Genomic DNA, 13,637 nt, shown 5'->3' on the forward strand with positions numbered 1-13,637 from the left:
GGTTTTGTTTAACACGGAAATATTTACCATCATGGAGTCTAACACGGAAATATTTATCATCGAAAAGTACGGTAAAACCTCTTTAGGCGCTGTTGAATTGCAATGCGAGACTTAAAAAGAGATGAACTGACGCTGATCTAATTCTTCAAAATCATACACTAAAATAATGCATTTTTGCAGGTTCATCCCGTACCCCTTATAAAAATTCCACATGGGTTCACATATGTGATTTCATGTGAAATCGTGTGATATCATGTGAAATCATGTGATGTTGTGTGAAGTTTCACATGTGAAAGGATTTCACATGGAATCACATGTGAAATTTCACATTTGAAACGATTTCACATGGGAGCACATGTGAAACTTCACATGTGAAAGGATTTCACATGGGATCACATGTGAATGGTTTCACATGAATGTAAAGTTACCCATCTAAAAGTTGCACATTCCACCTGGAATGATTGGAATCACGTGAAAGGCTTTATCATAAAAGCACATATGAAAGCACGCCCTATAAGGTTGACAAAATTTCATGATATGTGAAACAGGATAAATTTATATGGAGATAAACTGTCGCTTTGTAAAACAATTATTTTAAACGAAGTTATAGGGTTTCCTTTTAACTGCTCGCTTGAACCGGTGATGTTTTGCCTATATTTTATTCGTTCGTCGAAATTTTTCAAACTTGTATGAATACACGCAAACACGAACCTCGCACAAGAAAAAAAAAGCGTGCATGACAAACTCTTGTTTATCTTTACCGCAAACGATTAACTGCTGATGAACGTCATATTTCTTACTCATATTTGATAGCCTTTTTACCTGGATTGTCATATTATCCTTGGTTTGAGCGAAAAATCTGTCCTTGACAGTAATACTGATGTTTAGGTAATAATCGCTCGCTTCATCTCCGGCTGACAACGAAAGCGTTTCCGTGACTTTCCCCCTATTTGGAACTTTTTGAAAGTAGAACACTGTTTTCGCACTTTTCATGATGTGTGAAAATTCAACGGTAATAGGCACATCTTCATCCTCCCAATGTTTACAAGTGACCGTGAAATTTGTTTCCATTGCAACCCCATATAAAGGGGAGATAGAGCATGTGCCTGAAAGTTGATAATTATGATTAACACATGGGAACATGGTTAGTGAGTGCCTTACGCTTTTGCTAAATATGACAATGAAATGACTTCTGCGTGCAAAACAAGTTTACTTCGTACCATTGACTGGCGCCTCGTTAGTAATCAAGGTAAATCTCAGTTCACCAAAAACACCGCTAGGACGGGATGCAATGAATGCCAGAATATACTTCTTTCCAGGATCCAGTGATTTTGGTTTGAGAGCGATTTCCAGTGCATCGATTGGGCTCGTAGTCATCTCTTTAAGTTGGCTTGACGTAAACTCGTGCAGGGAGGATAGATTAAAAGGTTCTGGGGTATTTATATCATCGTATCGATACAATGACCAAGTAAAAGCAAGTTCACCATAGCAACGAGCGTTGCACTTAGCCTTTATGATGAGCTTTTCGTCCCGGTTTGTTTTTGCCAAACAATTCTTAAAGCAGCTGTAAAAAGGCAGGAATATATCATGTATATTTCAGGAACGTTTACAATTGGATTGACACTTTTTCTCATTGAGAAGAGACAAATGATAGGTAATGCCTACAAATTATTTTGTTTAGAACATTGAATTGAAAATCATGCACTGCTCAGATAATGGCTTCTCTACAGTTGTAGGAATCACATAGTACCAGAGCTTTTCTTCGTCGCATTATTTGTTCACATGCATAATATTTTTTAGAAGAACTATAAAAAGCCCTGACTATGATTTTACAACAACATGCCTTCTTTGTGCGTTGTAGAAGCACTCTCTTGCGTTATATATAGTAACAGTTTATTTATTATAATATTTAAATACCTTCCAACCAATCCCGGTGGTTTACCTCTCGCCACATGAAAATAAATATTGGTTAAGTGTCGCCTAACTGCAAAACCTTGATGACTTGTAGAGGCCACGAGTGAAATTATATAGCTAAAAAACACATAAATTTTAATATTCTTCCCAGAATACTCGACTACGACAGATTAAAGAGGTAACTTAGCTAGATGAACCGTCGTCGATTTCTTTTGGCGAGATTAAGAAGTAATCGATAAATGTCAAGGCGGTCAAACAATTTCCAACTCACAGCTATATGATACGCGGAATAATCCCAATCGCTATACAGCTCTGTTACACGGTGCTACTTTTCTTTCAAGACGCAATTAATGCAATTATAATTTTAAGGGATGTTAATTATTTTGTAAACAGTGTTCAAAATGCTCAAAAACGTTATAGATCGTAAGAAATGTTCGTATTTGTCAACTTTAAATGCCTCAAGAGTAGAATTGCATTGAAGATTGCAAGGAAAGATGCACAGTGCAGCAATGCCTGTAAAAAGAATATCACGTCTTTTTCTATCAGTGACAGCTCCGTGTCCGGAATAGCTCACAAACCATTTAGAGATCAGTGTTTTAGTAAATTATCTGAATAATTGAACCGTGGCTTTGACTGGGGATAAAATATGTTTACTTACTATTTGTCTTCAACCATCGTCCCCGTATCGAATTCAACGATCTTATCGGTGCTATTTAATTGACCGGGCCCTGTACCAAAACATCCACCAAGCTGAAATTTAGAAGATTTTGGACGCATAAGAAACTGTTCAGGAGAATGAATTGTATAGGGATAATTTATCTGCGTAGCCCTCTGCTTTATCTGTTTAGCCCGTTTTCCCAGCGCAATGAAGCAATTTTTACCCTGGCCACAATTTTTTTAGAATTTTTAGAGAATTGCTAGTCCGTAACCATATAGATTATTTGTGTTTCTTTTTAACGGTTTTCGCAAGCAGTCGAATTTTATGCATTTCATTTTTGTCGCTATAAAAATGGGTATAATAAAAAAACTCCAAACGGTTGTAAAACGATATTTCACTAGTTCGCTGCACTCGCTCGTATCCTAATTATTTCGACTCTGGATTGTGCATGTGTATGATATAAGAAAAAAACTGTTATATGCTCAAAAACAGCTACATAAGCCATTTTAGCATCTCAATCAACTCATGCACATGACTCACGTCGTCAACTGGGTAAGCGGCAGGAGCGGTGACCAAGCTCAAGTTAGCTACGTCAGACAACTGGAATTCAGGTCCTCCAACATCTCTGCAGTACCAGGCAAAGCTCATTGCATCTGTGTTATTAAAATCAGGATCCACTGATGCCGATGCGTTTAAAAATCCCTATATTAGGTGAAAAAAAGAAAGTCGGTTCGATTGTCGAAAAGTTATGCTCAAATTATTTTTACCTTTGTTACTTAACTAATTTTTGCATGATCGCCCCAATTTTTACATCCTGCATTTTTTTTTTGACTCCGTCTAACATCGCCAAAGCAATAACAAAATATTTGACAACCTAAACTATTTTCTTACCCGCTCCTGGAAAGGCACAGTGTAAAACGATCCGGTCGTTGCACCTGCAATGATCCAAGGAGTCTGGATGATCTGAACGTATAGCGTACCAATTCCAAAAACGTATGGTATATCCTGCATTTCCACACGACCACTTATTTCGTAGTATCCGAACGGTAAGCCTCTTTCAGGTATAGAAAGGTCAGGTGAAATGATGTCAGCGAGGTATACAGTCTTTCCTAAGTCGGATTTCCTTATCAATGGGTTTGTGTTTAAAATGACTGGATCGTCGAGAATTCTATAGACAGTCCAAGAAACTTTAACAAGGTTTGTTGGTTCGCAGTAGATTTCATTTTCGGTCGACAGAAAAATCAGCTTAGAACGGAACACTTGTGGCGCTTGTAACAGATTTGATGTGTTCAGTGGTAGACCTGTTATAAAATAGAATGGCGCACGAATTGTCATTTCTATTTATGAGCAACTTCATTTACATTTCTGTAAACACAAATTGATCCACAATGGGGTGCAGTTAACAGTTTTTTTGGTCAACAATTTTATTGCCAGAGCTGTGAAACCGCAAGAGAAAGGTAAACAGCTGAAATAGAAACTTTTAGGACGCCTTGTTATAAACACCAAACAAACACACAAATTCTAATTGCTACATTACCTATTATTGTCACATTTGGATATTTACACACGAAAGGAATAACCACTGCAATCAAGCTTTCCGTGACATTGGCTAGAAGATTTGCAGCGCTCATCTTCACGTCGTATGTACCAACCCCCGGGTATTCATGCGTAATCGTGATCGTTGACGTAGTTGGATCTTTTGAGGAAAACCGTAATGGCGGATCTTCGACGATTTTTGGGTTGATTTTGGAAACATCAAACTTATTTTTGCACGAGGCATCGCCAAACACAAGCAGAGAACTGTTATCGCCAAGATCCATTACGACGCAAGTGCCTTGGCCAAATTTCTTAAATGATATCGTGAACGTCATAGTTTGATTTGGCTTCAAAGGACCGTCATATGTCAAACTGGTGAAAATAAGGCTTTCTTTAAGGTCAATGGTCTTATCGTCGTGATCTGTACTAATATTGTTCGTTAAACTCAGGTTGATGACACATGTCTGAGATGTATCATTTGGGAAAGTTTTATCAAAGGAAAGTTTGCTTTCGTCACTTATTGTTGGACTCACGCTGCAGCTGAATGTCCATTTTATAATACTAGCTGGTCCTCCATCGAAAGTGGCACTCATCTTTACCGGGTGCTCCGTTGGAAATACGTTTCTTTGGCTGCCTGTCCCGTCAACACCAATACCCCAGGTGGCAATGCTAGTTTTTGTGGAAATACGGACATTTTTTATGATCTTCAATACTTCAACGCTCAAATTCACGGTTTCGTTCGAAACGCTGTTGTAGGCATAAATGCGGAAGTCGACAAGCCCATCAGGATCAAATCGAGCAGGATCGGTTACGAGGCAGTTGCACTGACTGGTGTTACCACCAAGATGGTTTGTTGCGCTTCGGTTACAACATATATTCTCGTTATAATACACCTCAACTGTAACGTAGCTCCCTTGATCCATTTCCCAAACAACCGAGATATTTCCGCCGAATCTATGCGCTGGTATAGGCGTCACGGAAAAGTTAGCAATAGGCCATATAACCTCTGTTGGAAGGAATCGATAGAATTAAAATCATCAACTTGGTTGGACAAAACAATTTATAATGGCAATTAAAAGCAATTATTACACATACCAAATTCACAAATATTTCCCCAGAAGTCTATCGTACATGTACAGTTGAATATATTGACGAAATCGTTGCATGCTCCATTGTTAAGGCACGGGTAAGATAGGCACTCGTCGATGTCTATAAAAAATCAATGTGATAAATAAAAATGAGCCGTTTTTACTTTCACTTGCACGCTCAAAAATAATGAGTTCATAACCTTCTGAAAAACAATTTTAATTTTAGCTCAGACTGTTACCTGTCTCACACAGCTTTCCCGTGTATCCTGCAGGGCACGTACAGTTGAATGAGTTGAAGAAATCGAACTGATCATTGCAAGTTGCATTATTTCGACATGGTGAAGGATCACATACATCAGCGTCTTTAGAGGGGGAAATACGTTGATATTAACAATATTGTCGTTAATTTATTTGATTTCCAGCAAGAATAGTTGTATTTTGAAAGAGTTGCGAAAGTGTTTGGCTAGTGGTTTCGTTATTGCTTGATACACCCGTGGAATTTGCAATAGGGAGGTCAAGAAGGGCAATGGGTGCAAGAAGAATCCAGAAGGGGAAAAAAGTGGCCCAATTCCGGCTAAATTCTGATGATCAACAGGTTTCAACTAATGGATTATAAACCGGATATTAAAAATAAATAAAAAAAACAGGCTGGCCTTCAGAAAGGTCAGTAAATTCTGGATAACGACAACCAACATCACTGTACCTTCGTAACAGCCAACAAATTCAATCCTCAAAGCGCAAGCTCCATGGCACAATAGTGGGTGAATACGAATAATCTGAAGGTGAATGACTGGTGATAATGTATGATTGATAACTGTATTTCTATCAAAATTTCCTTTGAATAGCTGAAAAAGAAGAAAGAACTATGGTATGGTAGAGGAATTACAAACAGTGATTTTTGAACCACGGTAAAGAAAAAAATTGAGTGTTTTAAAAATTACGCAACGATCATGGCTCTTTTTTATTGGAGAATACTTGGAGGGGTGCAACCTTGGTACGAGGTTGGGATGGGGGATGAACAAAATGGTTATAAAAATTGACGATTCAAAGATGCGGGATTGAAAGCGATGAATCCAGGGCCGTAACTAGAACGATAATTGGGGGGGGGTGTTTATTCATATATTCAGTCTTGCCCGACGGATTTCTATTGTAAGCTATTGCACTTACAAAAGAAACCCGTTGGGCAGAACTGAATATATGAATAAACACCCCCCCCCCCAATTATCGTTCTAGTTACGGCACTGGATGAATCGCATACCAGACGAAACACCGACGACATCATGAATTTTATTCTAATGTATAGCTTTGTTTCGTCATGCGTGAACATATTTCTTTCATTCTTTGCCCTTAGGAGACCTTTGCTTTCCCTTCTCAACTCTATATTTCTATTTGTTTTCTGAAACTTCCGCTGGTAATCAATGATAATAAAGATTTACCTTGCTTCGTATGCCATCGCCCATATCATACATACGAGATAGGCCGGTTTCATTTTTGTATGTGACATTGTACAGTTTTACCCATTGATCGCGGTCTTCCCTACCCTGAGTCATTATTTCCCTAACGGTCGTGTTATATACGAAATCCACCTCGAACCACATGTCCAGATCTTGTGCCATCGCTATCCAAGCACCATGATGTGAGAATATTGTGGCGTTTGCTCTGCCGTTTGCAGCTGCACAACGTCCGACAAACTTTGCATCATCGCACTCTGACGATGCCGTAATCTGGTTGTCCTTGATTTGTTTGTTTTCCATGCCAAGTGGAATTGGATTCAAGCAACGTAAAGGAGTGACTAAAAAAAAGTTTTTTGTTATTTTTTCATGTTATAACAATAATTTATTTTGTATGTTCATATAATGTAATCAATCATTTCATTTAATGCACACATTTATAAGCTATCCTACATACCGGGGCAGCTATTTTTAGCGTATACAAGATATACTGTAGCGCGCGGTCAAGATAGAAGGGAACTGGGGAGAATTTTTGTCATATTTGCTCTAATTTAAAACTAAAACTTTTGATTTGTATTAGATATTATTTGTTTTTTCATGATGCTTTTTAAAATTCTGTTTTCTGATTGGTTGGCAAATGCGGACCACGCTCCGTCGTCCGTAGAAACATATCTGGACTATTGTCTACAGGGTGTCCCAAAAAAAACGAAAACTATTGAAATCACTCATTGTTAAAATTTGAATGCCGTGTTCACGAATTTCAGCCCGTGGGGATTTAATGCAACTTATGAAATGCTAAATGCTTTGTGTTGCTAGGGAGAGGGGGCATGTCGAAGGTCATGGTCCTTGAGATGCACATTTTAATAATGTTATCAATATTTGTAAATTGTAAATGTTGTTGATAAATATCATTTTTGCGAACAAGCAAATTTTACAGCATCATGCATATGCATGCATAAAAATGCTTATGGCAACCCCAATTTATACACTTGTGGGCCCAACAGAGTGCTTAGGCATTCAAACTCTAACAATTGCATTGTTATGGGTGATTTCAATAGTTTTCGTTTTTTTTGGGACACCCTGTATATTGTCATAGCCGGTGTATCATAGCCGGTGTTAGGATGTGATCTATCAAGCTATAATTAAGTTCTGATAGGAAAGACAGTTGCGCTTCAAAATCGAGAGCGTTAAAAACAGCAGCAACTCCTCTTCCTTTATAATTTTAAGTGGCAAAAGATTGTTTAAAAAGAAACATAAGCTGTTCTATAGTTAAAATCCTAAAAGTCAATTCCATTAGTTAAAAATGGAGAAAAAGTAAATGTAATAAATATAATGATTTTCACTCATCGCTTCGAGTGTGACCGTGTTGGAAATTTTGACGAAAAGATTGGACAAATGCTTGTTCATAGAATATTCACAATCTTAGGACGTTTTCGGGAATGACGCTATGTATATAGAGTCCATACCTTGGTAGCAGCCGAGAAACTCCACCCTCAGGGAACAATTCATAAAGCATAATTTAGGATGAATACGAATAAAACGCGTAAAAAGACGAGGTGTTAAGGTGTTCTTCACCACCGTGTCTCTGTCTGAGTTTCCAGTAAATTCCTGGAAAATGTAGCATACGAAATATTTCAGCGGGAAAGACGATTGGGAATTCACCTCGAAAGGCAATGATAAACGGGCTAAGGATGCCGCAGAAAGATGTAGGAACTACTCATTTAGACACTGCGTTTGTTATAATCGCAGTTAATATTTATAATGGGACCGGAATTGAGAGATCGAAAGTTGAAATACACTTGGAACCAACCTTAATGACGCCGCCTTGAGTGTAATCTTGAAAACTATTCCCATCGTTACTGTATGAAACTTGATACGTTTCAACCCAATGACTATAGTTATCTCTTCCCTGAGTCAATATTGAAGCGACTGTGGCGTTGACTAAGAAATCGACCTGCATAGTTTAAGATACCACTCATGACAATTTGAAATGAATATATATAATATTATTATATAGCGATACTGAAGTTGCTTTTCACGGAAACATTCATGACCGCCATTAATTGAAAATTTGGTTGTATATTTAATACCTAATACTTAAATACCTAATACTGTATTTTATATAATTCATCATAGCGTGCTTTATAGAGTCATGATAATATTATTAATTGTCTACAAATTAAACTTTTTTGCTGGGTTTGAACTCAGTCTAACTGTATGATGCTGCAAACCTGCTGTGATCTTGCATTCTTTGTGTCAGTTTTAAATATTTATTAATCCAATTTCCAACCGTTTTATGCAGTGTTATATGCATGTGTTTATTGCCAATTTAGCACGCCAAAAAATGATTTTAAAAATGTGCAGTTTAGTTGACTTGGTAACGCATATTTGGAGAAGCACGCAGCGAAAGACTGTAAAAGGTTTTTTCCTTTAATTTTAACTATTTTGCCATCAGTGAATTTGAGTACGTCATGTAACCTTATACCTGGAACCATTGATTACCGTCGTTCACCCCAGCAACCCAGCCACCACTCTTACGAATAGCCACGCTGTGCAGTCTCGCAGCCAATGGAACAGCCTCGCTGTCGTACATTGTGGAAGCAGTGAGTTGGGTATCCTTGATCTGACCACCGGACATTCCTAGAGGTCTTACATCAGTACATTCTAAAATGATCGTTTTTTATCAAAGCATTTTTGATCAGAAAACTCAAACAAATAAATTACGCAATCTATTAATGACTGGGTAAGAAAAAAGTACCATTAGCTGCAAAAACCGCTGTTACATTTTATGAGGAACATAATGCATGAAAATCGCAAAAAAATATGACGCACTATTTTGAAACCAGTCTAATTGACTTTAGCATGTACGTCCATAACGGTTAAACACGACGCATTGACTTTAGCATGTACGTCCATAACGGTTATACTAAAACTTTGTATCTTCTCTTTTCTTTCATGTTATCGTCTGTAAATAGTTATTTTTTACTTTCTTTTTGCATGTATATCGACGCCCCTCATGGAAACCAGTAAATGTTGATGAGGCTAGCGTCGATCAAGTTTTTAAATAAAGGTTACATACATACATACATACACGACCATGTGAAAACTTTCCTTGTCTTAATTTTCGGTTTATGTCTCTTAATTCCAACTAAAAACCGGAGGGTACGACTATCTAATAAGATGACAAAAATGTATTCACCGTACCTATCTCACACAGCTTGCCCGTGTATCCGTCTAAGCAGGTGCAGTTAAAGAAGTTGTATGTAGTGAAATAGTCATTGCAAGTCCCATTGTTTTTGCAGGGAGAGGAATCACAAATATCGATATCTACAACGTATTGAAGCAAAAAATATCATTATTCTCATACAATTTAAATTAATTTGCTCATTGCATGTAGACAATACCTTCATAACAGCCCAACAGCTCTAGTCTCATTGCAGGACGCGTACCATTCCAGGTCACCGGGAAAATGCGAATAGCATCTGTCACGAAAACTAGGGGAAACATATGTTCTACTGTAGTGTTGGTGTCCACATTCCCGGAAAATATCTAAAAAACAAAGGAGCATCGATCTATCTTTATAGTTCTCAACCATATCGCCTGCATGACGGAAAAAGAATATGGAGTTTGTATATCATTCAGAGCATATCCACATTTGCTTGAAATATACATTTGGCAAATGAGGGAATACACATTTCGCTGAAAATGAAGTGAGTTAAATGTATTACTAAATAAAAATCAAGATCGAATCGCGGTTTTTATTCAGTGATAATACTCTCCGAGTATACATGTATTATCATTATAAGGTGATTATTCGAGAAAACCAATTAATCTTCGATCGAAGATTTCGAAGTCGAAAATTCAAACTCATCCATCTCTTAGTTGGTTATATTTTGCGTCAAGTAGACTCACTCGATGAGTGTCGTGTTTAACGGTTGGCATCTTTTACAACCGCCAAATAAGTACGACTCTTCATTTCCGGATTACTTGTTGTCTCTGACAGATACGTTTTTTGATTGATTTATTTGATTGCATTACTTCTTATGTGCATTTATAAAACACGAATATACATAAATAGCTGCGAAAGGCGAGACCAAAGTGCAATAGGGGAAACTATTATTAGAGATTTCACTTATTAATAATGTCTCCGAGTAATTACCTTCTCAATGCTATTTTGCTGATAGGGATTAAACGGGTTATCCCCAGTCTTCAGGGCAACCTTGAAACTGGTCACAAAGTTATCTTCCTCAAACGCTCCTTGCATGATGATACCGGCCAGCATAGTTTTGCCTAAAAAGTCAACCGTAACAAACTTCGACGTGTCCGAGTCATGTGGCATCCAGCTAGCACGAGAATGCAGTCTTCCAAAGAACGGTGCGGTAGTAAATTTCCAAGAACTTGATCCACTTATTTGGTAATCCTTAATATGTTCAGCTTCCATCCCCAAGGGCTTAGGATACATACAACCTAGAATACGAACGAGCCGATAAAATCCGTTTAAAGATACTGCAAGGAAATACATTGCAATTAGAGAATATCCAGTCTCAGTTTTAACAGAAAAGGTTTGCTAGTTGAAATAGAGGCAAGCTTTCTTATAAGTATATTTTCGGTCAAACAATAGACTTGATAATTCAAGGCTTTATTTATAGGCGCAAGTTGAAAGTTGGCACAAAATAGAGCTGCATGTCTGGTCTGTTTTTTGATACCATAACTAAAAAGGAGTAAAATACTTTAGATAATCAGTATTAAAATGGACTTCAATGTTAGAAAAACAGTTAAAAAATGGACTGCATAATATGGTCTAAGCGCACATTTCAAATTCCTGTCTTAATAAGTATATAGTTGATTTTCTGATCTTGCGTTTTTCAAATTAATTTATATTATTGTGAAATCTGGCTGAGGCTTCATAAACAAGCAAGATTTTTTAAAGAACCCTCCTATAAAATTTCTGTTTCAAGAACAAACTCTTACCAAAGTTACAGCCGGCGAACTCCAACCGGAGTCCAACATACGTATACCACTTTTTAGGATGGATACGAATTCGGTAAGAAAAAATAACACGAGTTAAAACATGTCGTACAACGGTGTTTGAATCCCAATTGCCGGAAAACACCTTAAACAAAAAGAAGTAATGTTATTAATTAATATCCTCATGGCTAGATTTGCATGTGAACAAAATATAATTATGGATATTAGCAGGGCACGAAGAAATGTTGTTTTGAAGCGGTTCTTGCTTCCTCTCATTTTGCTCTATTCGGTTTAGTTTTGCGTAATTTGCTTCGATGCGAATTAGAAAAACTAAATCGAAACGGGCCTTTCCCCTTCCTATCAACATTAAAATGCAGGCCAGCAAGGAACCACACGTGATGAACTGCAGGCAAGTTCTGTGATCACCTACTTTATGTATAGATTCATTTCAAGTGAACTACATGCACTTTTTTCTCTATCAAGTAGTGCATTTTGATTGCTCTTTATTTCGGAGAAACACATGTTGTCAGAGCAATTGTATTAAGGTTACTACTTCTGACCTAGTACAATAATAACAAGTGAGAAAATTTTGCTCTCATACCTTCACTTTATCGTTTTCGAGATAGTTTTGAAAGGTTTTCCCATCACTTGAGAATGAGACTGTATAGTTGTGTACCCAATATGAGTTACTCTGTAGCCCTTGCGATAAAATTTCTTGTACCTTAGTCCCCATCATGAAATTAACTTCCAACCAGGGACTTTGATCTGATGAAAGCGCCATCCAACCAGATGTAGCGTGATTTAACCTGGCGTAAAAGGCCTCGTAGCCTGTATAATACGACGAAGAATTGAATTGCGTATCTGCGATAACTTTGTTCGCTAATCCAAGATGAACGGGATTTTGGCAGCCTGCAAACCCACAGCAAACAGTTACATGCAGAACACTTCATACGTTAGTTTACATGATTCCATAGCAAATCAAGCTATATTCATAAACAAATGTTGATTTCGGGTATGCTACTCAGAAAGGAACCAATGCTTTCGAAAGTGAAAATGCAACAATTACGGCTAAAGCTCCATGCTAACTGAGCTATACAGTTTAAATACTCTGAGAGATTCCGTACGTATTCTATCAAAGGTTTCACATGCCGGCAAAAATACCACTTTTTGCATCGGAATCAAACCGACCGACGAGTTTTTCTTTGTTAGGAGTAGAATTGGTTTGGCTAAAGCTCCACTAGCTAGGCTATATAGAGTTAATTCGATGTGAAAATGTTGATTTTGGATTAGATTCTATCATCGGCCGGTTTTGCGCAATAAAGCCGGTTTATGCTTGTGCAATGTTGTTTTCACTCAAGAGTATATATACGTATATAACATTAAAACTTGGGCTTAAAATGTCTGCAAATATAAATTGAAGTATATTAACAGTACCGCCCGCTAGTCATCCTCTATAACGATACACGGGTGTATAAAACAAGTACCCCTGACGGCTGCCAGAAGTAATGCCTAAATAGCCGCGATGTCCTTTCCGATTTATTCGCGCGACGCGAAGCGATATTTGAAATCCGAAGCTGTGATTGTTTTGGTAAAAAATTCACGAAAAAGTAGAATCGCTTCCTACTTTTTATCTGTTATCGCTCGTGCATGGGAAACGCGCTTAAATGTTTGTTATTGTGATAATTCTGATGTTAAGATCAAAACACCTAATGGCGGGAAAAAATCATGCATAACATGCTTTACCTGTATAACATCCGTGAAACTCAGCACGCAAAGCACAAGCCCCGGAGCACTGTTTCGGATGAAGACGAACATATCGAGCAAATATTGGTGGGTCGATATAGTGCTTCACAGTTGTATTACTATCGTAGTTTGCTGAGAAAACCTTTTTGCAGATAAAGTAGAAAACAATCTTTAGCATTGTAGACACTGCCAGCCTGGGGCCGGTTGTTCGAAAGGCGTTTAGCTTAAACGGTGGATAAGTTCAAAATGGAAAGCAAAACTATTTATTTATTGAACAAC

General features: G+C 37.6%; 1 protein-coding gene across 1 annotated transcript in view; it reads right to left on the bottom strand.

Moving 5' to 3' along the window:
• LOC114534196 overlaps window positions 1–13,637 on the bottom strand; it is a gene marked incomplete at its 3' end in the record, with an annotated part of 66,012 nt that overhangs the window by 16,076 nt on the left and 36,299 nt on the right. Inside the window, exons 26-45 of the mRNA XM_028555750.1 lie at window positions 13,359–13,500; window positions 12,217–12,524; window positions 11,619–11,760; window positions 10,807–11,114; window positions 10,052–10,196; window positions 9,852–9,974; window positions 9,133–9,311; window positions 8,458–8,601; window positions 8,114–8,255; window positions 6,633–6,988; window positions 5,900–6,041; window positions 5,436–5,558; window positions 5,204–5,317; window positions 4,110–5,114; window positions 3,464–3,873; window positions 3,113–3,274; window positions 2,573–2,664; window positions 1,918–2,031; window positions 1,221–1,564; window positions 823–1,106 (exon numbers count right to left, since the gene is read on the bottom strand). Coding sequence (XP_028411551.1) covers window positions 823–1,106; window positions 1,221–1,564; window positions 1,918–2,031; window positions 2,573–2,664; window positions 3,113–3,274; window positions 3,464–3,873; window positions 4,110–5,114; window positions 5,204–5,317; window positions 5,436–5,558; window positions 5,900–6,041; window positions 6,633–6,988; window positions 8,114–8,255; window positions 8,458–8,601; window positions 9,133–9,311; window positions 9,852–9,974; window positions 10,052–10,196; window positions 10,807–11,114; window positions 11,619–11,760; window positions 12,217–12,524; window positions 13,359–13,500 — 4,779 coding nt within the window. The remainder of the gene's footprint in view (window positions 1–822; window positions 1,107–1,220; window positions 1,565–1,917; window positions 2,032–2,572; window positions 2,665–3,112; window positions 3,275–3,463; window positions 3,874–4,109; window positions 5,115–5,203; window positions 5,318–5,435; window positions 5,559–5,899; window positions 6,042–6,632; window positions 6,989–8,113; window positions 8,256–8,457; window positions 8,602–9,132; window positions 9,312–9,851; window positions 9,975–10,051; window positions 10,197–10,806; window positions 11,115–11,618; window positions 11,761–12,216; window positions 12,525–13,358; window positions 13,501–13,637) is intronic.

This window comes from Dendronephthya gigantea, unplaced genomic scaffold (genome assembly GCF_004324835.1).
Source record: "Dendronephthya gigantea isolate DGI-Jeju-01 unplaced genomic scaffold, DenGig_1.0 000098F, whole genome shotgun sequence".
Taxonomy (NCBI): Eukaryota; Metazoa; Cnidaria; class Anthozoa; order Malacalcyonacea; family Nephtheidae; genus Dendronephthya; species Dendronephthya gigantea.